The 25,097-nt window shown below is 53.0% G+C and overlaps 1 protein-coding gene across 3 annotated transcripts in view; it reads right to left on the bottom strand.

The window, feature by feature from the left end:
- The window catches only part of DPP6 (dipeptidyl peptidase like 6), an 848,700-nt gene that overhangs the window by 637,715 nt on the left and 185,888 nt on the right, over nt 1-25,097 (bottom strand). The window contains exon 1 of one of the 3 annotated variants that reach the window (XM_059172340.1): nt 954-1,564. The exons of the other annotated variants lie outside the window; for them this stretch is intronic. Within the exon in view, the coding sequence (XP_059028323.1) occupies nt 954-1,205 (252 nt within the window). The 5' untranslated portion in view covers nt 1,206-1,564. Of the gene's footprint in view, nt 1-953; nt 1,565-25,097 lie in introns of those variants that run through there. 3 annotated transcript variants of the gene reach the window in all.

Raw genomic sequence — 25,097 nt, 5'->3', positions numbered from 1 at the left:
GGACAATATAGCAGCCAGGCCAGCTCTGCCTGCCAGTCTGAGAGCCTGTCTGGCATTTTTCTCTTTTCTCGGAAAGAGGATAGCTCATCAGGCAGTTCCTTCTCCCTGTGGTCCTCCCTGGCCCTTGTAATAGCTGGAAGGAATCAAGAGAGGAAGCTGGACCCATCCATCTCAGTGTCCTAACTGAGTCATCAGTTACTAAGGTGATATGCAAATTCAACCTTTGAAACCCAGGCTTCCAGCCCAAGGAGAGTAGAAAACATGCTCGCGAAGAAGTTTTTCTCCTAACGCAGGTCTAAGGTAGAGCTGCTAGTCCAAGGCTGGGCGTGGGAGACAGGCAGGGCCTCACTCCTATCAGCAAAAATTGTGCTGGGCCCTGGGACAGGAAGCTGGGCCTCAAAGGTGAGTGTTTTGTACCCCTTTCCCAAAGGAAATCAGCACTGGAGGGGAAAGTGTCCCGAGAGGTGAGAAGTACAGGCCATGTGAGCAAAGGGACAGGGTAGGGTGGGTTCTGGAGGGCACGGCGCCCAGATTCCAGTGACAGGTGGGACGCCTGGGGCTTTATCTTCCTCAGTCTTAAAGAGGGGCTGGGGGGCGAGGAAGGAAGGATGGAGGGAGGGAAATCAAGTTGTGAGCACAGACTGAATTCTCCCCTCTGGATGCATCACACCTTCCCGTAACCAGAGACATCCACACCCCCGGCGACACCCCCCAGCCATCCCACATCCCAGCAGCGCAACCCCACCAACTCCCGGCCCCGCAGACCCAGCCCGGCTCCGGGACAGCGGTGCCCGAGATGGGCGCTGAGCAGCGAGTCCGCGGCGCTCCGGGGAGGCAGAGGAGGGGAGGGGAGGCGGGAGGGCGACCCCGACCCTCCGATGCGGAGCGGGCGCGTCTCCCGACCGCTCGGCCCCGTGCCCCGCGCCGCCCCCCACCCACCAAGATGCTCTTACGTCCTCGTCGTCACCGTCGCTCCGCGCCTGGTACTGGAACCGGGGCCGGCCACCCGCGCCGCCGCCGCCGCCGCCGCCGCCGCCGCCGCGCTCCCGGGCCGCCGCCGCGGGCGCCGGGGCTCCGAGGGGCTTGGGCCCCGCGCCGTCCTCCTCCGGCCCCTGGCCGCCCAGCAGGCGGCTGGCCTCCGGGGGCGCCGGGAAGGAGCGCGAGGTGTTGATCTTGCCCGTGAACCTCTGGTACAGCGAAGCCATCGGTGCCCGCGCCCTGGCCCGCCGCCTCGGGGGGCGTCCCGGGCTCCGCCTGCCCCTCGCGGGCGCCCGCTCCCCGCCGCCTCCGGGGGAGAGGGAAGAAGCCGCAGGAGAAGGGGAAGCCGGCGGCCGCGCCGCTCGCGCGCGCCACTCGCAAGTCGCCGCCGGGCGGCTGCCGGGCTCGGCTCCTCCGCCCCCTCCCCCGGCGGCTCGCGGAGCGGGGGTCGGGCTGTGCGCGCCGCCTCGCGCCCTCCGCGCGTTTCAACTCTGCGCGGCCGCGGACGGCCTCGGCGACGGCGCCGGAGGAAGGAGAAACCCCCCGCAAACATACGGGGAGGGAAGACGCCTAGGCCCCAGGACTGGCACCACCTAGAGACCGGCGAGGAGCCAGCGCGGCGCTCCGCGCTCGCCTCCCCGCCCCGGCCCCTCGCGCGGCGCCCCCTCCCCCTCCCCACCGGCCCCTCGGCGCGGCCCGGTAATGGCGCCGGGGCGGCGGGGGGCTGGCGGCGCGGGGGGGTGGGCGCGGGGGGGGCGTGCTCGGGCCCCGCGGGAGGTCGCACCCCCCGCGGCGCGGGAAGGGAGCGCGGCACAGGCCGAACACGCGGCGGGCTCGGGGGTCCTAGAGGCGGGGCAGAGCCCCGAGGGCGCCCATCCTCGGCGCGCCGCGTCCACACGCTCGCACCCCGCGCCGCGGCAGCCTCGCCCCCTTCCCCGCGCCCCCCCCCCCCGGGGCCCCTCCGGCTTTTCTTGCCTAACTTGCAACAACAGCCAAGACCCTTCGGGCCTCGGGGTGCTAAGTGGGGCGAGGGAGAGCAGCCGCGGGCTGCGCGGAGATGGCTCGGACGCCCGCTGCCTGAGGAGCCCTCCCTGCTCCCCAGGCCAGCGCGGCTCCGAAAACAGCTTCGTTTTCCTTCCCCGGGGCTCGGAACGAGGGGAAAGCACAGGTCGCGGAAGGCAAGCAGGCAAGGCCCGGCGGAGGCCTCGCAGGCGCTCCTCCCTGCCCATCCCAACCCTTCTGTGGCCGCCGCGGGCTCCCGGCTCGTTTTCAGTAAACAGAGGCAGAGGCCGAGCCTCTGGGATGCCCGCAACTTCTCCAAAGCTGGCTCCGCCCCTCGGCCCCGACCGAGAGGATGGGGCGCGGAGAAGCCACAGCAAACAGGGCGCCGGGCTCGGGGCGCATTCGCGCATCTTGCTGCAGTAAGACGTGCTCCAGCGCCCCTGTGTGGAGGGTCCCCGGCATGCCTGGGCGCCCGGCACCCACTCGGCGCAGGCGGCCTTCTCTCCGCCCTGTCCCCGGGGGGAACGCTCCTTCGGGCCTGCGGGAACCGCTCCCTCGATCTCCACCGCCAGTCCGATCCCCCGACTTCCTTAGGGCTCTTGGGGACGCTTCCTTCTCCTCTGGATCCCACCCACAGCCCTTCCCTCTTGTTCTCGGACCCTCCGGCCTGGACAGATCTGTCCCGACTTGCTCTCCGCAGAAGCTAGGACCTGCAACTCCAGGAGGGGACAGATGGAAAGCTCGCATCTGCCCACTCGGCTGTTCCTTCCACAGCTGGGTCAAAGCGGGCGTCTTCAACTTCACCTTCTTCCCGGACACAGGGAGGACCCCTCCTGCTCCATCTAGGTTTCCATGACTATTTGATTTAGGTTTAAAAAAAAATAAAAAGGCGAGGCCATGGCCACTCGGAAGGCCATACTGCGGTCTCACCAGCCTTTGCTGGGTCTGAATCCAAGGCGATCTCCTGGCATCACTGCCCAAGACCGGATATCCCCAAGAAAGCCCCTGCCTGGTCCAGAATTGCCTCTTCCCACCAGTGTCCCTAACTTGGAGAAGCCGGATGCTGGTGCATAAGCCTCCTGGGAGGACTTAAGTTCCAGTCCCTTCCACACTCTCCCCAAGTCTCAGCCCAGTGGGTAGTCTTGTTTTAATTAAAACATATTGCCACACCCATCCTCTGTTAAATGCACGATGGCTTCCCTCCACTATGAAGAAAAGTGCGATTTTAAAGTGGTTTAAAGACTTTTAGGCAACCATGAAAACAAAGAAAACCAATCTCCCAATAGCCAAGAGGCTGAAGAGGCTAAAGCAGCAAAAGGCCTCTCACACAGGCAGATGTCCCGCCTACAGGTCGGGGCGGGGGGCACAGATCTTCACCAGCCCTCTTTACTTTGAAGACAGAGGCAGCAATTACAAGAGCCACAAAATGACACTTTAAAAGTCATCACATTTAGATAAACAGGAAACCTTGCTGGCATCCCCCTCCCCCGCCCCAGCTGTGCTTTTGATGGGAGGAAGCTGCCTTTCCCTGCCCGACTTGAAAGGGAAGCTCATGCTGCTCCCTGCGGCATCTGGCCCTGACACATCACTAAATATAGATGCTGGTGGGGTCTTACTTACGTAACATACATAAGACATTTGCATGTATGTTTTCACAGGAAGCGTAAGAAATGGCATTAGACACTCCTTGTACTAACATTTTATACAAAATAGAGTATTTATACAGAAATAGCTTACGTATCATACCCGATGCTTTAGAGAACTGTGCACACTCACAGAGAGATGTAAGTGCGGCCCTTGCTTTTAAAAATCATTCTCAGGGCGCCTGGGTGGCTCAGGTGGCTAAGCGACTGCCTTCGGCTCAGGTCCTAATCCCAGGGCCCTGGGGTCGAGTCCTGCACCGGGCTCTCTGCTCAGCGGGGAGCCTGCTTCTCCCTCTCACCTTCCCCCCGCTCACGCTTGCTCTCTCTCTCTCAAATAAGTAAAATCGTAAAAAAAAAATCATTCTCAAGTGAACGTGTGGGTATTCAAATTACAATTTGGTCAGTGTCAGGGATCTTAACTAAATGATTCCGACAACATAATAAGCAATTTTTATTTAAAGTTATTTATAAAGTGAAGAAACGCAAAGACTTGTGACCCACTGAAGGGAGAGCTGAGGTGCACGTTTGTGCTGAGAGAGAACAAACCTAAACACTAATCAGGAGAAACAGGGATGGAGGGAGGAGGGGCTCCGGGCCGAGCAGGAGCAGGTGGAGCCCGGAGGCAAGTGGGAAGGCCGCCAGAACCATCGCGGGCAGGTTCAGGCCCTTTTCAGGCGTCCTCCAGCCGGAGGGCCCGCTACCTCCCTCCCCAAGGTCTGCTACTGTCCTCCACCCTGCTCGCCACCAGTCACCCTCAAGACCGTTCTAGACTCAGAGCGTAAATACACACATGCGTGATGGCACACATTTCACGTGTGTCTGAAGCATTTCTTTACCAAGGGCAGTGTATTTTTAATATTTAATATGTTTTTAAAGTTTTTATTTATTTATTTGACAGACAGAGATCACAAGTAGGCAGAGAGGCAGGCAGAGAGAGAGGGGGAAGCAGGCTCCCCGCTAAGCAGGGAGCCCAGTGCAGGGCTTGATCCCAGGACTCTTGGAATCATGACCTGAACCAAAGGCAGAGGCTTTGACCCACTGAGCCCCCCAGACGCCCCAATACTTAATATTTTTAGTGCCAGGACTCAGAAGCCACAAATGCAGCTGAGCCAGTCAGCGCTCTGGGCTGCATGAGGAGATGCAGTTGCGGAGAATCGAGACGACGGCAGTTTGTGTTTCTGATACGTGATTAGCTCACTGACTGCCTTCGGTAGCTTTCCCAGCCTCCCTCCTCCTTTAATAGGGGAGAGCTTCCGAAGAGCAGCAGAACTTCCGGATGAGCACTTAAATACAGGTGCGTTTCAGGACGCGGGTCAGTAACCGCCTCGGCTCACCCATCACCAAACACCGTGAAGACGCTCTATCAAAACAGACCCCACTCCTGCTTACGGGAAGCTCCTTTTTTTTGAAAATATCTCATGGATTACTTCATGTCAAGATATTGATCCCTCCGCACTGCTTAAAACCGTGTCCACGGACCCATTTTTCCACCGAGTTGCAAAGGATAGTTCCCCCCTATTTTTTAAACAAAGGTGCGGGCGTGTGTTTATTTTCCCCCAGCACCAATTTACCAAAAAATATGGCAAGTCCTTGGAATTGGGCAAATGCTGCGAAATAGGGTGGACGGTCATTTTTTTTTAAATGACAATAAAAGGACCTTTGTGTGGTTCACGTGCAAGCTAAGCCTCGTGAAAATACACAAAAGTATCCTGAGTTCCGCAGGCTCAGCATGGCTTTTATTAGCTAAGAGGTTTTCTTATTTCTAGCAGAGAATTATACCCCATAGTTCACGTCTTCTTTCTCTGTGGGGGAATGGAGGGGAGCAGAGCCCGATCTGAGATTTGCTTCCTTCCGGATGCTGTGACGTGAGAAAGGAAATGACCAGCAGCACACGCTGAGCTAACGGGAGGACTTCCCCAAGCCACTGGACGCCAGCATCTTCTGGGTATTATCACCTTGTGCTCATATCAAAGGGGAGAAATGAAACAGTATCTCAGTAGCATACAGACAGAGCCTCTTCCCAACTTGACTCTATTTATCTCTATTTTTTTTTCCTTTAAGAAAAAAAATTTTTTTGCAAGATGCCTGTGAACCAGGAAGCCCGCGCAACATGACTTCTTTACAAACTTTACAAACAGGAAATGTCCAGCACAAGAAAAAGGGACTGCTTAGTCCCGGCTTTTGAACAACAGAAAATGAAGGCAGGCGTTGAGTTCCTTTTGAGCTTTTCAAGTTGGTACTTAACAATTACTGTTGTAGAGAGAAACATTTATTTTAACCCAACAAAAGGTCTGACTCTCTAATTAATAAAGTGCGCTGTGAATCTCCCCGTGGCACTTTTACTTGCATTTTAATAGAGCCATTGTCCACCTGTGTGTTGGTACTTGGTGCCACACCGACTAAGGACGACCAGGCTGCCTCTCCCTGTGCCTCCACACTCCGGCGGTTGGTCCGCAGAGGAGGCCAAGCTGATGGCCGGGTCCCTGCAACAGCCGCAGACTTAACTCAAAGGCTGGGGTCAGCCTAGAGGAAGCACCTGCTCCAGCCGGTTGGGGGGCTGTCCCTCCTCTTGCCTCTGACACCGGCCCCCGCCCACCCCCCTCCCACTCCTCTTCCTCTCTTTCCTTCCCCTCTGTCCTTCATTCCTGTCCTCGCTCTGGGTCACTGTCAACACTCTCTGTTTTTTTCTTCCCTGCAAATTCCTTGCTGCTCTCTGCGTACTTCTAAAATCTCGCTTTTAATGCCAACATCTCCTCCAAAATTATCCAAGCAATCTCTTTCCGTCCTGGAGGAGGCACCAACCGCCGTCTTTTCTCGTGTCCTCATTACGCGAGCTTTTTGCAAGGCTCTTCAGATTTTCAGAGCATGCGACCTGGAAGAGAGTCTGTTGTTTCTGTTTGTTCCCGGCGGTCATTTGAACAGAACGATGCCGTTATCTGAAATGTCTTTCATACATTAGGTAATACCAGATCAAAAGGGACGTGACTTTGGCTCTGAGATGCCCCCAGAGCTCCTCGCCGTTTCCAGCCATGCACCCCTCCAGTCTCCGGAATTAAGTCAAATCTGTTTCCCTTTAATGTTAAAGTGACATTAATGAGCCCCTGCGATCCAGTGCCTCCTGTTTTAGCCAACAGAGGTGATGACTGTGTTCTGGAAGAGAAAGCTCTTGTCCCTGCTCTCGCGCGACCGACGGCGAATTCTGGAATTCGGAATGACACGTGACACGGGCAAGGACGTTCAGGGCCCCGACCTTCACACGGGGCTTCGGGACCTTATTGTATTATTATTGTTACTGTTACTATTTCACATCGTGTCACCCAAGAAGGGTTTTAGGTTTTCACTTGAAAACAACAACTGGACTAGGAAAGGATAGGAAGAAACAGGGTCATTCCAATGCAGGGTCTTCTCTGGAGAGTGGACACAGAGCTGAGACTGAGTTACTTAATCCTGCCTCGTAGATCATACCCACGCGCAGGCCAGTGGAAATAGTTACAGGAAAATAAAGAAAATCGGACTCCACTAACAATGATTCCAGTTATAAAATGGAAGGGGGCCCAGGGTGCTCCTAGAATGTACAAGAGGACTAACGCTGAGGGAGGCTGAGTGTGACCCTGATGTAATCCCCCCTAGAAAGACGGGGCTGGTGAGCGAGCCAGGGCAAAAGGAAGTCAGGCCAGCAGTGAACGGGCCTCCGGGTCCACACGTCACATTTGGCGGCAAGATGCAAAGAGGGATGAGAGGAGCCACACAGAGGCCCCGTGTGTGCCTCGGAGGGTCCAGGCCAGCAGCCCCGGTGAGGCAGGCCAGGGCCGGACAAGTGCCACCTGCTGCCTGGACGCCTGCTGGCAGGAATCTGGAAACCTCTCTCACAGAATCACGACCCTCACCATCCTACCCCGCGCCCCAAATTAACCAGATTTAAGACCATTCTTTGAGTCGAGGAACCGCCTGGAGAAGCATCTGTCAAAAGTCATTTGCAAACAACCAGGGCTTGAGTGAAAAGAAACACAAGGGTCAGCGGTGGCCGAGAGGGAGCAGCTCCAAGAAGACCACCGGCTCCTTCAGGCGTGTGGTGGCGCAGCCCTGAGTACAAGCGGCCTCTTCCAAGAGCACCACTACATTTCCCAACCACGAGGTTCTAGATAAGAAGTCATTATTTCCAGGAGCGCCTGGTGACTCAGTCCGTGAAGCACCCAACTCTTGGTTTTCAGCTCAGCTCATGATCTTGGGGTCGTGGGATCAAGCCCGTGTCAGGCCCTGCTCTCAGCCCAGAATCTGCTTGAGATTCTCTTCCCCTGCCTCTCCCCCAGCTCGCCCATGTGCACGTGCACTCTCTCTCTCTCCCTCTCTCTCAAGGAATAAATAAATCTTTATTTAAAAAAAAAAAAAAAAAAAAAGGAAAACATTATTTCCATGTTCAAAACTAACAGATTGGAATGTTGTTCGGCAAATATTTTTTTATTCCCTAACCCTTCAAATAAGGCATCCAAAACCGTCCCACGGACTTCCTGAGTGACTTCCCTTGGCCGCTGGAATGTGAATGGATGTGATACAGGCAGAGGCTTCAAGGCACCTGTCCCAACTGCCCGACCTCTTGCACTCGGGTGACCCCATCATATGAGGACACCTCCTGGGTGGCAGCTGCCACGTTGGCGTGGCCTCTAGAACAAGTGCCCTTGGAGAGACCTGAACCCAGCCCACAGTTTCAAGCCACATCCGGTAATCAGGGAGCAGAGAGCAGAGCCACCGAGCCGAGCCCGTGCGAATCAGCTCCATCACAGCTGACCAGCTGTGCATCCGCCAAACATGGATCTTGGAACAAACGCTTGTTGCATGAGCGTCAAACTGAAATGAATTGTTACAGCATACGCTGGAGGTCTCATTAGCTCACTAAAACAAAAACCAAACGCAGGCATGCAGAATGGTAGAGCTAATGACAGTCTTTACTGAAAGCAATTCACCTACTTACTCAGTAAATATTCGAACGCAGGCTAGGTGCCAATCACCGTGCTGTGTGCTAGGGACAAAGTGATGGACTAAAATGAACACAGTCCCTGCTTTCCTACAGATGAGAGTCGATACTCCTTACAGTGAATGAAGACTAATGTTATAAATTACATGGCCAGATTGAAAATGACTTCCTTTTGGGAATAAATGCATTTTTCTCAATTTCTTGCTCATTCTGGTACATTTATAGTCCTGCTAGTTTCATTAGAAAAAGGCTCTTGGAGAGTACTAGATCACTAATGTGTTCATAGAATGCCCTAGTTATTTATTGGACGAGTGCTAAGTGGCATTTTCAATCCACTCGAAGAACTATCTCTAGACCGGCAGCACAGGGATCACCTAGGAATTTGTTAAAAATAAGAAATATGTACACCAACCCAAACAAACTAAATCAAGAACCTGGGGCTCAGGCTCACAACCTGTATTTTAATCAGTCGCCCAGGTCACTGTGACTGACACACGCTCCAGTCTGGGAATAACAATGTACCTGAGTCCTCTATTCTAAATGGCACCAAGGTGGCCTCAAAGATTCCCCTGAAGGTCTGCTTTCTCCTGGGGAATGGCTTGCCGATTCAGAGACTCACCAAGGGTTTTCCAGAGGGTAAGAAGTTTTGGGGAATGCACAAGGCCCATCTTCCTCATTTAAATAGAGATTATTTGAGCAGTTGGAAATCAAAATAGAATGGAGGAGAGTGGGCCTTTGCGGGACATTTTCAGCTGTTTCACCCCTGAACTGAGACGTGGAGGGCTCATCTCAGGAAGATGGCAGTGGCCGAGAGGGGACTGACAAGGCAGAAACCGAAGATATAATCCAAGCCAAGATGCCACCCTCCCTGTGGCTTATCTCACAGACGCTTGGATTTTGCACGTTTGCAAAATATCTCTCCCACCTTGTCAGAATATATGCAATTCGGCAGACAAGCAGGCAGAATTGCAAGAAAGAAAAAAAAAGAGCATTACTTTCAAAAATTGATTTCATTAAAAAGTCCTCAGCGCCTCTATTTTAGACTCACTGCTTATTTAATGCAATAAGAAAAAACTTGGTCTTGAATTAAAAAATCAATGAGGTTAATAAACACATTTAAGTTGGAAACTGACTTTTATTAACTTATATTTCCTAAATCTACTCCTTTAAGGCACATTAAAACGTCTGTTATAAGCTCCATTTTTTCCCCCATCATCAAGATTTTTTTTCCAGAATTCCATGGAACATCCCTATTTTTATAAACACAAACCTATGTTAAAAAAATGGGCTAACACTACTTCGGGTGGCTCAAAGGTGTCTCTTGAATTTTAACACATTCTTTGAGCCACACGTACAAGTTTAATGTTTGTGCATGACTATCAGTGTGCAAATAGATTATGACATGTGACCCTTGGCCGTGGGAGAGAAAGCAAAGCTCAAGCCTGTGTCCTCTCTCTTCACATTGTCTTGGGCAATTGCAAGAGACAGCGATGCAAAACCCTGATTCACCCACATGTGGGTGGGTGTATCCTGCGTGAGAAGCCGTGGGTTCTCATTAATGAAAACATATTACATTAGGAGCGAGAAAACCTAAATGAAGCCACTCATTTGCTTCGTGTGGGTAATTCACTCCACGGTGCGCTGTAACTCCATCAACTGCCTGCTACCCATTTCTGAACGGCTTCCTTCTCACAGAGGGGGAAAATAGGTTTGTCTATACCACTAATTGCATTTCAAATCATTGTAATTTGGAACTCAAAAAAGCAATTCCCCCAACAATTACTTATATTTATATTTTGCTTGACAGGTAAACAGAAATTGCCCGTTGGTTAAATAAATCCATTAGTCATATTAGCCTGCAATTTGAACAGGCTTTTTTCCCTCACTCACAGCAAAAATAAAATTGAGTCTGCTACAACAGGGCGAGGTAGACCGCATTTACGCCCTCGACTGCACGGAGTCTCTGATGGGTCCTATTACCTCAATCCTCTGCACTGTTCCCATAATCACCGCCATTTCATTCCCTTGTAACCCAACAATACCCAAATTACATCATTTATACAGAACCTTTTCAATCTTTGCGAGGAAGGACGGATAAATGAGTGCTTTCAAAGCTGAAGGATTTCTGAGCCATCTTACAGCAGTGGGAAAGGCTCTGTTTCCATCCGTGTTTCCGGATGCCTTTATTTCTCTCACTTTCAGAGCTCTGAGACCGTGCACGTCAGGTTTTAACTCCGAGCAGGATGTAAATGGCTGGTTATGATCTAAATGAATTCCAAGTCTCCAATACCTTTCTTCAGCACTTAATTTGCTCAGAGAGAAATGATATGAAGTCATTATATCCAAATATGGGATAGAATACAAAACTCATGAGTATGCTAAGATAAAATAGAAGGCTTCAAACACTTACGTCGCAGACCCTCAAGTGGTGGACGTGTACCATGATGGGCACCTTAACCAAAAACTTGGAGTACGTACTAGTCTAGCATTTTACCCACTGATTACATCTGCATTTTATGAAGTCTTCCCATCTACAACTGTGCATTTCGGGCCCTGAGGTACCAGACAGCTACTGAACCCCAGGAAGGCAGCCTGCCCAGACGGAGCCTCCTGGTGAAAAACAGCCTCTTGATACGATGGCGTCTCGCGCGCGAGCACAGAGCACCTCAGGAGATCAGCCCCGCCCAGCGCTTGGCTTCTGTTCCTGATGAGAGTGCGATGACCGTACATACCCTCCTGAAGTCGGGAGACACAGCGGCAGGAAGAGAATCAAAGCCGGTGAGCCCCAGACCCTCTTCCATCTCCCACTGATCTTGGAATCACCGCTAAGATCAATGCATTCTGTTTTGTGGGGAGGTTTCATTCCAAAGTCTTAGCCAGGAAGGATGTTGGAGAAGCTCACGTGTTCACCAGCGCGAAGTACTCCCTCCCAGCTTCTGAGACTTCTCCCTTCTTGGCACTGTGCTACGTCGTGCTAGTCAGATCTAACGACTCAAGGCATGATGAAAGAGTTCTGCAAAGAGGGTATCTCCTTGATCTCCAGATCTGTACTGGCTAAAGTCAAAATCACAGGAAGCCATGGGAGGTGGCAAAGACGCGGAGACCAAGGAAGCCTCATGCGCCGCTGATGGGGATGCGGACTGGGGCAGCCGCTGTGGAAGGAAGCAGGGAGGGTCCTTGGAAAGTTAAAAAGAGCACGACGCTATGACCCAGCGATCACACTATTGGGTATTTACGCAAAGAAAATGACAACACTCACTCAAAAAGCCACGTGCACCCTATGTTTACTGCAGCGATACTTACAATGGCCAAGACATGGACGCAGCCCAAGAGTCCATCAGTAGATGAATCAGCAGAGTACATAAAGAAGTGACGTGTTTACTGTGTGTGTGATACATGTATACGATGGAATATGATGCAGCCCTAAAAAATGAGATCTTGTCATTTGTGACAACACACATGTTCCCAGAGGGTATCAGGCTCAGTGCAATAAGTCAGACAGAGCAATGACCTCACATGACCTCACGCATATGTGGAATCTAAAAACCAAAAACGAAAAGCAGACACAGACCCGTAAGTACAGGGAACACACCGGCGGCTGCTCGAGGGAAAGGGGTTGGAGGGACGGGCACAGTGGGTGAACGGTTGTGGGAGAGTCTGGCTTCCAGGTACGACGGATACGTCACGGGGATGAAAGGCACAGCTGCGGGAGGGCGGTCAGTGCTGGTGTGTCAGGGCCACGCGGGGACAGATGGGAGCTATGCCTGTGGGGAGCACAGCACGCTGGACAGACTCGGGAGTGTCTGTGTTGCACACCCGAAATCAGTGTACCATCGTGTGTCAACTACACGTCAGTTAAAAAGTAAGAATAATAACAACAACAACCCCGATCTGCACTGCGCTGTACGCCGGGGAAGACCCGGGTGGTACTCACTGACTTTGTGTTCTGAACGAAGCCAAAGCGTTTTTCCTTCCCAGAGGGAATTGCATGGATTTTTCCTATAAGCCTATACCCACGTGCATTCTGCACCCAGAACCGCCCGTGTGAACGAGCCTCCTTGGTCTCCCAGCATTCTGCCTCGGCCCCTTCTTTTTGGCCCCAAAATATAGGATTTCTGTCTTCCAGCTGCAAGTGTCTCCTTGGCTAGAGAGCCGTGACCAGCTTCGGGGTGGCAACTGGCAAGATTTTTTCCTCAGAGTAGAGGAGAGTGGCGGGAAGAGGGGCCCTCCTCGCCGCCCCCCAGCACGGCCCCCTGCAGCCTTCTGCCTCTGAACACGGTTGTGGGAGCACCTGAGGGCTCGTGGCCACGACGGAAAGGATGAAGGCTCGCAGGGATGCAAACCAGGACCCTCACGACACACGGTTGCCGACCAGATCCGACCCCGGACAGAAACCCCCGATTTCACCCCTTCCCATCAGGAACTGCTGCGTCCCCAGGGGTTCTTCCTCCTCCTCTTCCTCTCCCTGGCCCTCCGCAGGGGGAGACTCACTCGGCATCGGCTTCTCATCCAGGGTTCCCCAGGGGTTCCAGCAAGCTGTTACCGTCTCGCATCCGCCGAACCTTCAGGAAAACCGTGGCTCCCTATGGCTGACAACACACAGAACACGTCACTGGGCTTTCCCCCGAGTTCGCCAGCGGGCTCTTGTCCAGGATCCTGAGAGACAATACTCGGGCTTTCTGTTGAGTTTTCCGCTTTTCCTCGGACAAGACTGTCTGCAGGAAAATCCGCTCCCGCTCTCAGAGGCCTCCCGGTGTGGCGTGAGGAAACGTGCTCCATGCGAGGTCGCCGACGCCCCCGGGGAGCCGCCTGGGTGCTAAACAGGAGGGGGAGGGAGGGGACCCTCACGGCTTTACCACATGGAAATGTTCGAACTCCGTTCCTCAGGGCCTAACTCGTCGAGCCCGTGGCCCGCAGCTGCCTCCTGAGAAGCCGACCGCGAGCCGGCGTCAGAGCTGCCAGCCTGGGGTCGGCGCTCCCCGAGCTGCCGGGAGCCGCGCGGTCCAGGGGGAGGACGGAGAGGACGGCGAACCGACCCGAGGAGCCGGGGGGCCGGGGCCAGGGCACCCGCTGTCGGAGTAGGAGCGAGAGTAAACGCACTCTGCCTCGGAGGGACACAGAACTCCGCACTCGCAGTGTCTGGGAAGGAGGTAATTCTCAGAATGTGTGTATGTCCCGGCTGGCCCGCGCCTCTGAGTGTCCGCCGCCGGGGGGTAGGGGGGGGCAGGATGAGCGGGAAGCCGGCCCCGTGGTCATCAGCCTGTGGACTGATGCCAGCGCCAGCAAGGCCGCCGACGCCGTCGTCCTGGACTTGGCCTTGGGAGAGGAACGAAGGGAACCAGGCTCCTGAAGCCTGTCCCCACCTCTCGTAGCGGCGGATTCGCTGGGCCCCTGCGTGTGGTTTGCTCTCTGCTTTGATCCAGGGGCAGGAAACAACACGGGGAAGACGGGCTAACACGTGTCTCCCAACCTCCCGGATTTCGTCCCGTCTCGTCCCTTCTCGTTGCTTCTCGCCGTGCCCCGTCCGCCCCAACGGTCGCCCGCGACGGCATCCCTGGCCTTTCCGCGCAAGCTGCGGATCCTAGCCACGTACAGCTTTTTATCTCCACGAGCTTTTGATGAATCCAATCCCCAGGCAAAACCCAAGCAGCAGAACCAGCAACAGAAAGACGAGTCACAAGGACACGGAGGAGCCTCACGGAGGCGCTGACAGCACACGGACAGCCTGCGGGGCCCCCGGAGGGCGCCCTGGGAGCTCCGCGCCGCCTCCGCTCAGCCTCCGCTGGTCCCACCCTCTCTGCCTGCAGGGGACTTCGGCTTCCCCCGGGAAGGCCGGCCGCTGCTCTGTGTTTCCGGTGCCCTCAGACACAGTAAGTCAGCAGATGAACCGTAGCTCTGGCTTCTCATTCACGGAAGATTCAGCGATTCCTGGGGGCGGGGGGGGGGGGAGGGGGCAGCCATGAGCCAAATGTCCCCCCGCCGTGGAGGTCAGACACGGCCCGTGGATGGCTTCGTGTGCCGTGAATTTTGTGGTTCAGGAGGGATCCTGGATCCGCGCTAGCCTTGTTGACCCAGTGCGCCCCCGAGGACGGGACACTGCGCGGGCCGGGCCGCCATGGAAAGGGGGACCCGCAGGGGAGCCGCTGGAAGGGAGGGGGACGGGACTGAAGCGAGCTTTACGTGGCCTGGATTGGCTTATTCCGCCTCACCCCCCCTTCCTCCCACCCCTCCTCCCGTCCTTTTAGGAGAAAAAGGACCCCAGAGAGAAGAGGCTGTGCTCTGACAGCGCACATCCCTTCGGAGGAACCATGACATGAATCGGGGACGGCGGACGGGGGCCTCGCCATGGCCTGGTCAGCACGAGCCTTCCTGGCCTGCATCAAGTTACTCACTAATTTGGAGAAAGCAGCTTTACAACTTATTTTCAGTCATATTTTAAAACACGCACGTGTTTATAAACGGACCCAGGATGTGGGAAGCGAGGACATCTGTGGGTCCCTTGGACACCTCCACGTAAGCTCTGGACTGAGTCATCAACCTCTGATCCATGGAGGGTTTTGTTGGTAAGTAAGAACAGGTTCGATTTAGGGGGTGAGGGCTTTATTGTCACGTTTTCTGGACAGCATCGCACTCAGGAGTTCTAGACGTTCTGTGGTGTGGGCGCCCCGGAGCTGGGACACTAACCCGCGGCCGCGTGCTACGTTGTCTGAGAACATGCACACCGGACTTCTGCCCATTTGCTGCTGGCACTTGGAGGCGTCCCATGCTTACGGCGCGTCCCGGGGAAGCTGTCCAGTTGCATTTCCAGATGGCACCGCCATCGCCGTACCTCAAAGCCTGGCTCACAAGCCACGGCCTCCACGACGCCTTCCGCGATTTTCTGTGGACTCCTCGTAGCATCTCTGAGCACCAGCTTCCCACAACACGCACCCCTCCCCCACTCCCGTGCCCTCCCGCATCTACCCATGCGGTGCATCTTCCTGAGCATTCCCTGCGGCCGCTCACATCTCCTCCCCCGTGGAAAGCTCCTTACGACACGAGAGGCATCTCACTAAGGTGGAGGCGAAGAACCCCGTGGCAGACAGAGTAGGTGATCACACTACGGGGACGTTCATTCACCCCCGGCTTATCTCCAGCAGTCGTCACAGAGGCGGGGACTGGAAGACGGCGTGGGGGAGTCTGTCGGGAGGAGCCCCGGGCGGGAGCTGCCGGACACCAGTGAAGTGATGATGCTCTTCGGTGGGCCACCATCCAGCAGTGGGTCATGCTATTTGTGAAGCTGGTATATGACTTTCGAGAAAAGTTTGAAAGCATGGACACACTGTGTTTTTCTTCCACAGGCGCACCACACCTTTCCCAGAGAGGCTCCCTGCCTGTCTTCCCCAGGGCACAAGCTCCTTAAAAGGAGGGACGGCCTCCAGCGGTCTGCCTCTCTGCTCCCAAGCAGCGTCCGTCCCCCTGCGCGGGATCCTGGAGGCCAGCGGTCATACCAGCGGTGCTCGACGGGTTAGTCAGTCACCCACTCATCTCGTAAGCCACCGCTTTAAAACTCAGCCTTGTGTTTAATTACAGCATCATTGATTCTTTCAAAACAACTCTGTAAATATTTGCTTAAAGGGCCACCTGTGAAGCTCAGAAAAATCCACATGGCTCGAGGCCAGAGCCCCTGGATAAGCCTGCTGTGGGGTCCCGGGGGACATTCAGTGTTAGCTTGGATGCTGATTCTGTCCCGGTGAACATGTGAGAATGCTAGCAGGGAAGATGAATTCACAGAAGGCAAACAGACTGAGATCCTTCTGCCGAGGGACCTGCCAGGGTCAAAGTTGGTCCTGGTCAATCACCTCTCTGCCTGCTGGTTCCTGGGAAGGCTGCCTTCCTGCCAGCTCGAAGCTGGCCCCACGCAGCTCACTCACTGCGTTTGCAACTGACATGATTCTGCACGAGCCTGGGGACTTCCAAATGCGTCCATCGAGACTCGGGTTTCACTCAGCCTGGAGCTGGCAAAGGCTAAGACGGGGCAACGTAACAGTATGATACAGTTTGGAATATTCTCAAACACACGGAGTCATCATTTCCTTTTGTCCTGGGATATAATTTGTACTGACACTGCTGATCACCAGGCACACACTCCAAAGATGTGCCTATTGGGTCTCTAAGATGCCAAGGAACGTCACCGACGCATCAGGACAAACAGCCCAGGTGCGTGGACCCGACCCGAGGGGTGGGCACGTCCCCGTCACCACGCCATCTCACTACACACCACAGATCTTGCACCGACACTGCAGTACAGCGAGAGATGACGAAGGTGGCAATTCTGTTCAAAAATCCTATTTCCTAGTGGAAAATATCTCTTGCTTGAGTGAGCAGAATCCTTGCAACACAGATAAGCCATCTGCTCTCCATTTCTTGTCCTACTTCCCACAGAAGGGTATAAACAGCGCCCAGAGTAGGATCTGCATGTGCACCATCCAAGCTGGGGCTCTTTCAATGTCTCATGGGCCCACGAACAATGGGACCACAACTGGAGGGCAGAACGCAAGTGGCAGAAGGCAAGCCCTAATTCAGGCCCTCAACGTTGCAGTAGGCATGACGTCTAAAGCTCAGGTCGAAATACGTTTCTCGTTGGGGATACTTAGAGATTAACACTCACTCCAGAGGACTGTTAAGAGCATTTTAAAAATTTATGATTGTTTTAACACACACACACACACACTCACACTGGCTTTTCATCAGTCTCCCCAGTGCCACACCGTCAGTGTCCTTTGGCCAATGGGTTCACATGTATATGACCGTCTATCCATGTCTCAAACACGTCGTGTTTGCCAAGGACTCTAACAAGGAGTGGTGCTCTGCTCTTTTTACCACAACGGCTTACAAATAAATTGCATGGAAGGTGTGAGAAGGGCAAGTGGAACCATGATGGTCAATGGAAGTCACCTTTGTGGGTGTCGATGGTTGAGAAAACATGAAAAAACATTCATTCGGTGCCTTTGCTATAATTCTGCGCTTCTTGGTGCTTTCAAGTCTTCCATATGGCCTTTCTATGTGTGTTTAAATTGATAAATGCTTTCTGGATAAAAGCATCTTGCCAGAAGATCGGTACTTATGGACAGAATTTGTCCCTCAGAAGCTGCACACCTCAGTCCCTCGTCTTAGTACCATCATCACAAGTGGTTCCTGCAAGGAAAAAGGAAAGAGGTTTTTTGCTCTCATGGTGGGGGGGGCGGAGAGGAAATAAAGTAAATGAGGGGTGTCGGGGAGACGCCACTCGGGCTCGTGCTACCGGTTCATCCGCCACTCGGGCTCGTGCTACTGGTTCCTCTTCTGTAATGAGTGGAACGATGCACGTAATTTCCCCGGAGAACCTCAGTAGTTATTGTATCATTGCTATATGTGAGAGCTGATGAATTCTCGAGGGCATCTTACTCACTGTACTTATTTATTTTCAAGTCCCAAAGTGAGGCCACGACTCTACCATACCATAATTCTTTCCCAACGGAATCTTATCACCCTCTCATTCAGAGAAGGCACAGGAGAATACATCATTCACCACAGCTAATGTCTAGCCAGTGAAGGATTTCTCCATACACACACACACACACACACACACACACACACACAGAGAAACAAACAAAAAAAACACCAACCTTCCAACCAACCAAAACGGTGGAGACTTGACCCCCAAAATGCAGACTCCACGAAAAACTCCTGGGGTTGAAAATCTTCAGAGACACAGGGGTCGGGTGGAAAACCAAGGTCTGGGAGCAGATCAGGCTGAAACTGTGGGTGTTGGCCACTGGTATCTGTCTTAGCTTCAGAAAATGTCAATTCAAACAAGGTTGGATTGGACGGGGATGGACTCGGAATTCAACCAACGACAAGGACTGACCAGATAAACCGAAGGATCAATCCTCTCAGTTTTCTATCCGTTGAGTCTTTACGACACAAAAGCAGCCTTCCGTAAGCAGGGACAGAAGGGCAAGGAGAATGGAAACAAGGTGGAAGTAGAGGGACCGTCCAGCGCTAGGAGGAGGAGGCAGGGGAGGCTCACACACACCCAGACGTGTGCGAGGCGGACTCGCTTGTCCTGCGTTGGTTTCTCGATCTCACACATTGGAAGACGGCGTTTCGTAGACGGATGGAGTGAGAACGCACACAACCGACCGAGAAGGTAAGAGTTGTGTTACACGGCTGAGTTAAGCATGTCGGGCCCCAAAACAAATTCTGTCTTAAGTTAAAAGCAGGTTAAAGAGGAACTAGTGAGCTCAACACACACACACACACACACACACACACACACACAGGACGGAGGGAGGAAGACAGACAGTCACCTACATTTGCTTCAGGAGACCTTGTCTCTAGAGAAGGGGCCCAGGGCACTAGCGATGTTGGGCAGAGGTGGCGTAAAGGCCCAGTGAGGTCTGGAACCCGTCCCAAACCCTCATCTCTATCCCCTTCAGACAAGTCTCACATCTTCCCTAATGTCTGTTCCCCCAGCTACAAACCTGAAGGGTTGGAGCAGCGAGACACTCGAGGTTCCCTCCTGCTGTGAGCTCTGTGAAAAGGAGGAACAGCAGCGGAACCCCCTTTCTCGCTCAGAAAGGGTGTGAACGGTACAGCTCTGTCTTCAGATAAAAACACAGAATGTTCAGTTTCTGGGAAGGAATGAACTTAGATCGACAACAGTTACATAGAAAAATGTGGCCTAAGTGGTTGGCCCCGCACTTGCTAAGACATCAGTGGGAACAGCTCAACTGTGGGGCTCGCGTCAACCGCGGCGATCTCTCAGTGAGCGTTCTGCTTGTCTCTTCACGGCAGAAACAGTCCACTGTGTCCCCATAAAGATGTACTATTTGATGTCCATGCATGAACTCAAATTCCTCAATTTTATTCAAATGGCAGAAGGCTCTAGAAACCACGTCATACTAGAATAAACCAAAGAGGCCATTTGTCGTAAATACTGCTTGTTTGTACTTGTGTAGGAATGGGCATCAGTGAACAGAGGCCCTTGGATCCAGTCCATAGGATACATTTTAAGATCCTGCTGGTTTCCAAAAAGAACCGTGATCCTGAATGTGTTCTTTATTTTCTAGAAAATTCACCAACCAAGAAATATGGGCAACCACAGTTTGAGCTCACAGAATCACTCATGGTGACGAATACGACTGCACCAAAGACACATGGAGATGAAGAGACTGTAGGAACAAGGTCGTCTCTTCATGGGGCAGACTTGGAGCCTGCAGGAGATGGGCAGCCCTGTGCTCAGTGGAAGGAGCGACCCCCCACACCAGGTAGTGAGGCAGGAGACCCATCGCATGATGAAGTCAAACGGGACCTGGGCCCTGGACAAGGCCTCGGGGATGATTCCGTCTGACCTCCCTCGCAGGAAGACAAGGGAACAGGCTGGGGACGTGAGAGGCTTCTCTGCACCGTCAGATCCCCGTCCAGAGGGACAAAAAGAGAAAGACAGAGAGAGAGAGAGGAAAAGCGACAGAGACCACAGAGCACATGCATTCTCTTTCTTTTTAACTGCAGACGTGTGCATACTCCAGGGACAAAGCAGAAAGACGGCAGGTAGATGTGTGTTTATTTCGAAGGACAATGAGAGAATCTACAGCCTCTCAGACAGTAGTTCAAAATCAAACACCCTTGAGCCCCGGAGCGAGAAGCCCTGGGTTCAGATTCTCTCTCCCTCACTCGTAGAGCTCTGGGCAAGCGCCTTAATGCCTTTGTGAGAGGACACAGGTAAGGGCCTCCCTACACAGGTGACCCATGGGGTTAGCTGTGATGGGCCGCGTTACTGGCTGGATGGCCTCAGACACAGGGTCAGGGCCCATAAGCCCAGACCAGCTAATCTGTCCGGCGTAAGAAGGCGGCTGGTGGAGGAGAAGGTGGAGACAAGGATCCCGCTAGAAACTGAACACCCAGAACAACCTGGTAGAGCCTGTGTTTCTGCCCTCAGGATCTTATACTGAAATATAGAAAATAAAATCCACTGGATCACAAAGAAAACCCATTATTTTTAAACACAGTCGTAACTATACCAAAAATAAATTTATACGGATGAGTCAGTGACCCACAATAGAATACATTAAAAGCATGGACAGATTAAAGCTCACTGTTGTTTTTATTAAGTTATATTAGGGCCATGTCTTTTCTGGCTGAGCTGAATGAATCGCATTCAATGGTGCGGTGGTCCCGGACAAGGACACCTCCCTGTCCAGCTGGATTTCCAGATCCCACTTTTTCATTTTGGCCACAGGAAGAATGCAACTCTGGTTTCGAGAAGATACACAATCATAAGCAATAGGAACATTCTCATATCCCCCTTTGTAAGGAGAAGACATCCTGGTCTCCAAAACACTACCTTCTCCAAAGGTTTTGGCTTAACCTTGAAAGGAGAACACGTGACCTGCACTCCTGTGGTTGAAAGACCAATGAGCATCGAATGGCCTGCGAGTCACTGACCTACTACTATTCATTGGGATTAATCTTCCTGATGAAAACAGAGAATATGCTAGAATAAAAAATAAAAAATAAATTAAAAAAAAAAAAAAAAGAACAGAATTGCCTGAGACCGAGCAGCTCTGGCCACGCATCTGAGCACGTGCAGACGGTCAAAGCCTCTGCAGGAGGCCCGGCACTCAGGACGACTGTGGTTCCGAGTTAGTGGTGAGAGTAACCCATATTCCGAGACATCTTCCACTGTCCTTGTGATATGAAAATATCCGTGATTTCTACTGGTCACAGGCGCTGACAAACCACTTTGTGTTCTTCCCCCAGACATACGGAAGGGAAACTATGTTTCCGTTAGACACCAGTAAAATTTTTTCTTTCATCTGAGATCCCCTGAAATCCCACACTGAGAAGCCTTGCCGTGGGGTCTGGGATGGGCAGGAGAGGTTTGGGTGTAACGTCTAAGAGAAGGGTTCCCCGCGGTGAGGAAGACCCAGGACCTTTAGGAACAGAGAAGCCTGTACTCGACATGAAGGCTTTTCTGCCTTTCTCTAAAACTTTGGTTGGGGGAAGAGCTGACAGGGGTTTGGAGGGACAAACATCCAGTTACGAGACGGAGGACCAGGGACGTGGTGACTGTGGTGAACGCCGCCGTTTGGTACAGAGGCAAGGGGTGAAGAGAGGGGTCCTCCGGGTTCTTTCACAAGGAACCAAACCTTCTCCCTGTTCTGACTGTATCTACGAGATGAGGGGTGTTGACCAAACTCGCTACGAGAATCGTCTCGTGATATTTCTGAGTCTCATCAGTAAGCTGTGCGTCTTACGGAGTGTTGTAGGCCAGCGACATCTCAGAAAAACCAGAAAAACGTTTTACAAAAACACCTTAGTGGGTGAGACCTGGTCTCACCTCGGCTCCCACAGCCCCAGCAGCCCCGTCTCCCGGACGCCGTGTGGATGGAGCAAAGGAAGCCGGCGCTTTCCGACATCTGGGTTGATTCCGTTGGGAAGACGTCAACAACATTTCAGAAAAACACGGCTCACACGCAGAGACTCAGAGGTCGGCGGACAACCTCACCCGCAGAGCCACAGAGGTCGGTGGACAACCTCACCCGCAGCCCTCAAAGGGCCAAATAACCGTGCAAAGGGGAGAGAGCACAACTCAACCCGAGACACAGGCATGACCCCCCCAAAATGCAGGGTTCAAGGAGCATCGCACAGGAATCTAGTGAACAGAGACCAGGTTTCACCTGGAGACAAGAAGCAGCAAGGGGACAGGACAAAGGAAGCTGACCGTCCAGGTCAAGGGGTTGAGAGCCCAACACTTGCGAGGGGAAAATACTGTCCCCAGGGAGAGATCGTGCTTAAGAGATGAAACACGGAACTTACCTGTCCTCCGATCCAAAGGCGCATGGCTGAGAGGGTAACAGATTATATGGTAAAATCGTTTGTACTCCGAAAAAGTGACAAAGGCACGAAATCACGCATCAGTAGAGCCTTTCCAATAAGGGTGATGTGGGGAAAGAGATTTCATTGGGTTTCAGAAAAACAGAAAAGGTCTGAAATGGTTAAAAAGAGACCCGTGGGACCAAATATTTAGATTCAGGTCTATAAAAATGCAGGACTGAGAGACGCTCATTGAGACTCAAAGCAAAATGTGTTGAGTGTAGATTTAAAGGAGGAAATCTCAGAGTTGACAAGTTTTATGTCAAGAAAGAAGAGAGCGGGTGAACAACCATGGTGGGGGGTGCGCCGGCTCCCTCAGTTAGCCTCCAGCAACGGCCACAGCAACTGATCAAAGCCCAGGGGACTTAGCATGGCCGGCAGACAAGAAGGTCCCTGCTGGCCTCGAGAAGGTGACCATCAAAGCCTTGAGGAGTAGGATGGACTCTCTGGGAGCAGGAGTGTCCCGGGAAGTCCAACCCAGGATCCCTCGCCCACCAGTGGACGCCCACACTGTTCTTACGGGAAATCTGGGCCACTCTGGTCCACGTGGCGGGGAGGAGCACATCATGGCCATTCGGGGTCTCTTCCCTTGCCTCCCCTCAGCCCCACAAACACCCCAGGCTCCCAGAAGACACCGTGTGTGTTGGGGGAAGGGTAGTAATTCTCAAACCAACTATCACTGGAAACTGGTGGTGATGGCACGTAAGACCTGGACAAATGAAACGAGTTAACGACGTATGAAAACGTGCAGGAAAGGCTGAAGCGTCGTAAAAACTCAGGCACTGCTATCACTAATAGGTCTCAAAAATTCTTTTCTACCTCCTGATGGGAAAAGGGCCAGCGGGACGGGAAGGATTATTTGCAAAGACGCGGCACTACATTCTTATTTTGTAAAAGTAATCACGCCATGTTTAATTTCCTTTAGAACTCCCTCATCATAATTACATTTCAAAGCTGTTACTACTAATCTCTTGGTATTATTTTTGCAAACAAAACAAGGAAAGACAAGAGCAAGCCCCACAACGACGTGGAGAATAGAGGTAGGCCGCTGCTAAACTTTCTTTTTATGCCTCAGATTCGAATTTTATGTTGATTTGAATTCATGTGGACTCAGGGCCATTTCTTGCCACCACCTCCCCCAAAAAGGAGTCACTGGACGTGGACCCTCCCTGCAGCCTGATGTCCCATGGTCTAGTCGTATTCCAGGCTCAGACTTGGTTCTAGCAAGCTCTATCATTCTGCCAGGTCTCAGTTCCCATCTCTGCCTCGGGGGCGGAGGTGAGGGTAGGGAGATGGTCCTGAAGGCCACCCACAGTCCTGGTTATTCACTAGGCACAGGACACAGACAAGCACAGAGACTCCTAATTACAACCAAGGCAGCAAAAGGATATAATTAAAATAGGGGAAAAAAAAAAAAAGGTACCTGAGGCAGAGTCCAGGAGAAACCAGGTGGAAGCTTCCCGGCGTCCTTTGCTGCTAAAGTCTCCCAGACGCACTGACTTCTCCCAGAAACCAGACTGCCGGCTAAGGCAGCTGACCCAGGCGGTGCTGTCCAGGGTTGGTTAGGTAGCATGACAGACCTCAGCCACCAAGACGCCCCCGGGGCAAACCCAGGCTGTCACCATGAATCCGGCCGTGAGGATAACTTCTCTGATCGAACTGGCAGCAGGCGGCCCCAGAAACGCTCTTTTAGGGCAGACTGCTCCAAGGGCGAGGGTTTGAGCACGTCAGGCCTTGCGGTTTGGCACCCATCTTCCACCCCACGGTAAAAAAAAGGCTCGAAAGTTCTGCAATTTGTGGGACTGAAATCTATTTAAATAGCAACACAGGAAACCTAAGTATTATATTTTATTGTTTCGAGCTCGTCTTGGCTCACTACGTTTCCTGGCCTTCACATGTGTCATGATGTACACATGAAGAAAATGAAAGTGCACGAGAACTGCAGAGTTTCAGGCGTTAAAGGAAGGCGTGGCCATGCTGGGAACCATGGGGATGCCGGGTCACTGACTGTGACAGTCAACAGGACGGGGTTGGGGGTTGCCTCAAGGACAGACAAAATGGCGTTACAGGATGGACGGGCACTCTGGCTCAGTCCCACTGGCTGAGTTTCAGTGACGGCCCCCGCGCTCCAGCACCGTCCCGATTCCGCCCCCGAGGCCCCCCCTTACCCCTCGACTCCCATCCAGTCTTCGGCTCCTCGCTCCTCTACCCAGCCCCCAGACCACACACTCAGCATGGCCATTTTTTGGCTTCTGAGCTTCACTCATTCTTCACTTCAAGACTTTCACTGGCTAATATCCCTTCTCCGACGCAAACCACAAAGGAAGAAAACATCGGGTGGTTAGCACAAAATGTCACGGAAAACACCATGGTCCCTGCTCAGGGGATCCACGTTTTCAGAGGCTTCCCAGAACCAACGCTCCTTTACTGTTCGCCCCTTCCCCAAAATCACGACTTTGGGAGTCTGGCAAACTTGTGGGTGATGGGGTTTTTGACCATATGAGAAGGCAAGGATCCCCAAGTCCTGGCATGGGGCCTCCTCTACGAAGAGCTCTAGAGGGATGTCTGTAGCCCGACGGACCCCAGTTCATGCCGCGGCACTA

The sequence above is a fragment of the Mustela lutreola genome, chromosome 4 (assembly GCF_030435805.1).
Source record: "Mustela lutreola isolate mMusLut2 chromosome 4, mMusLut2.pri, whole genome shotgun sequence".
In the NCBI taxonomy this organism is placed as follows: Eukaryota; Metazoa; Chordata; class Mammalia; order Carnivora; family Mustelidae; genus Mustela; species Mustela lutreola.
This window is presented reverse-complemented; position numbering and strand designations above follow the sequence as displayed.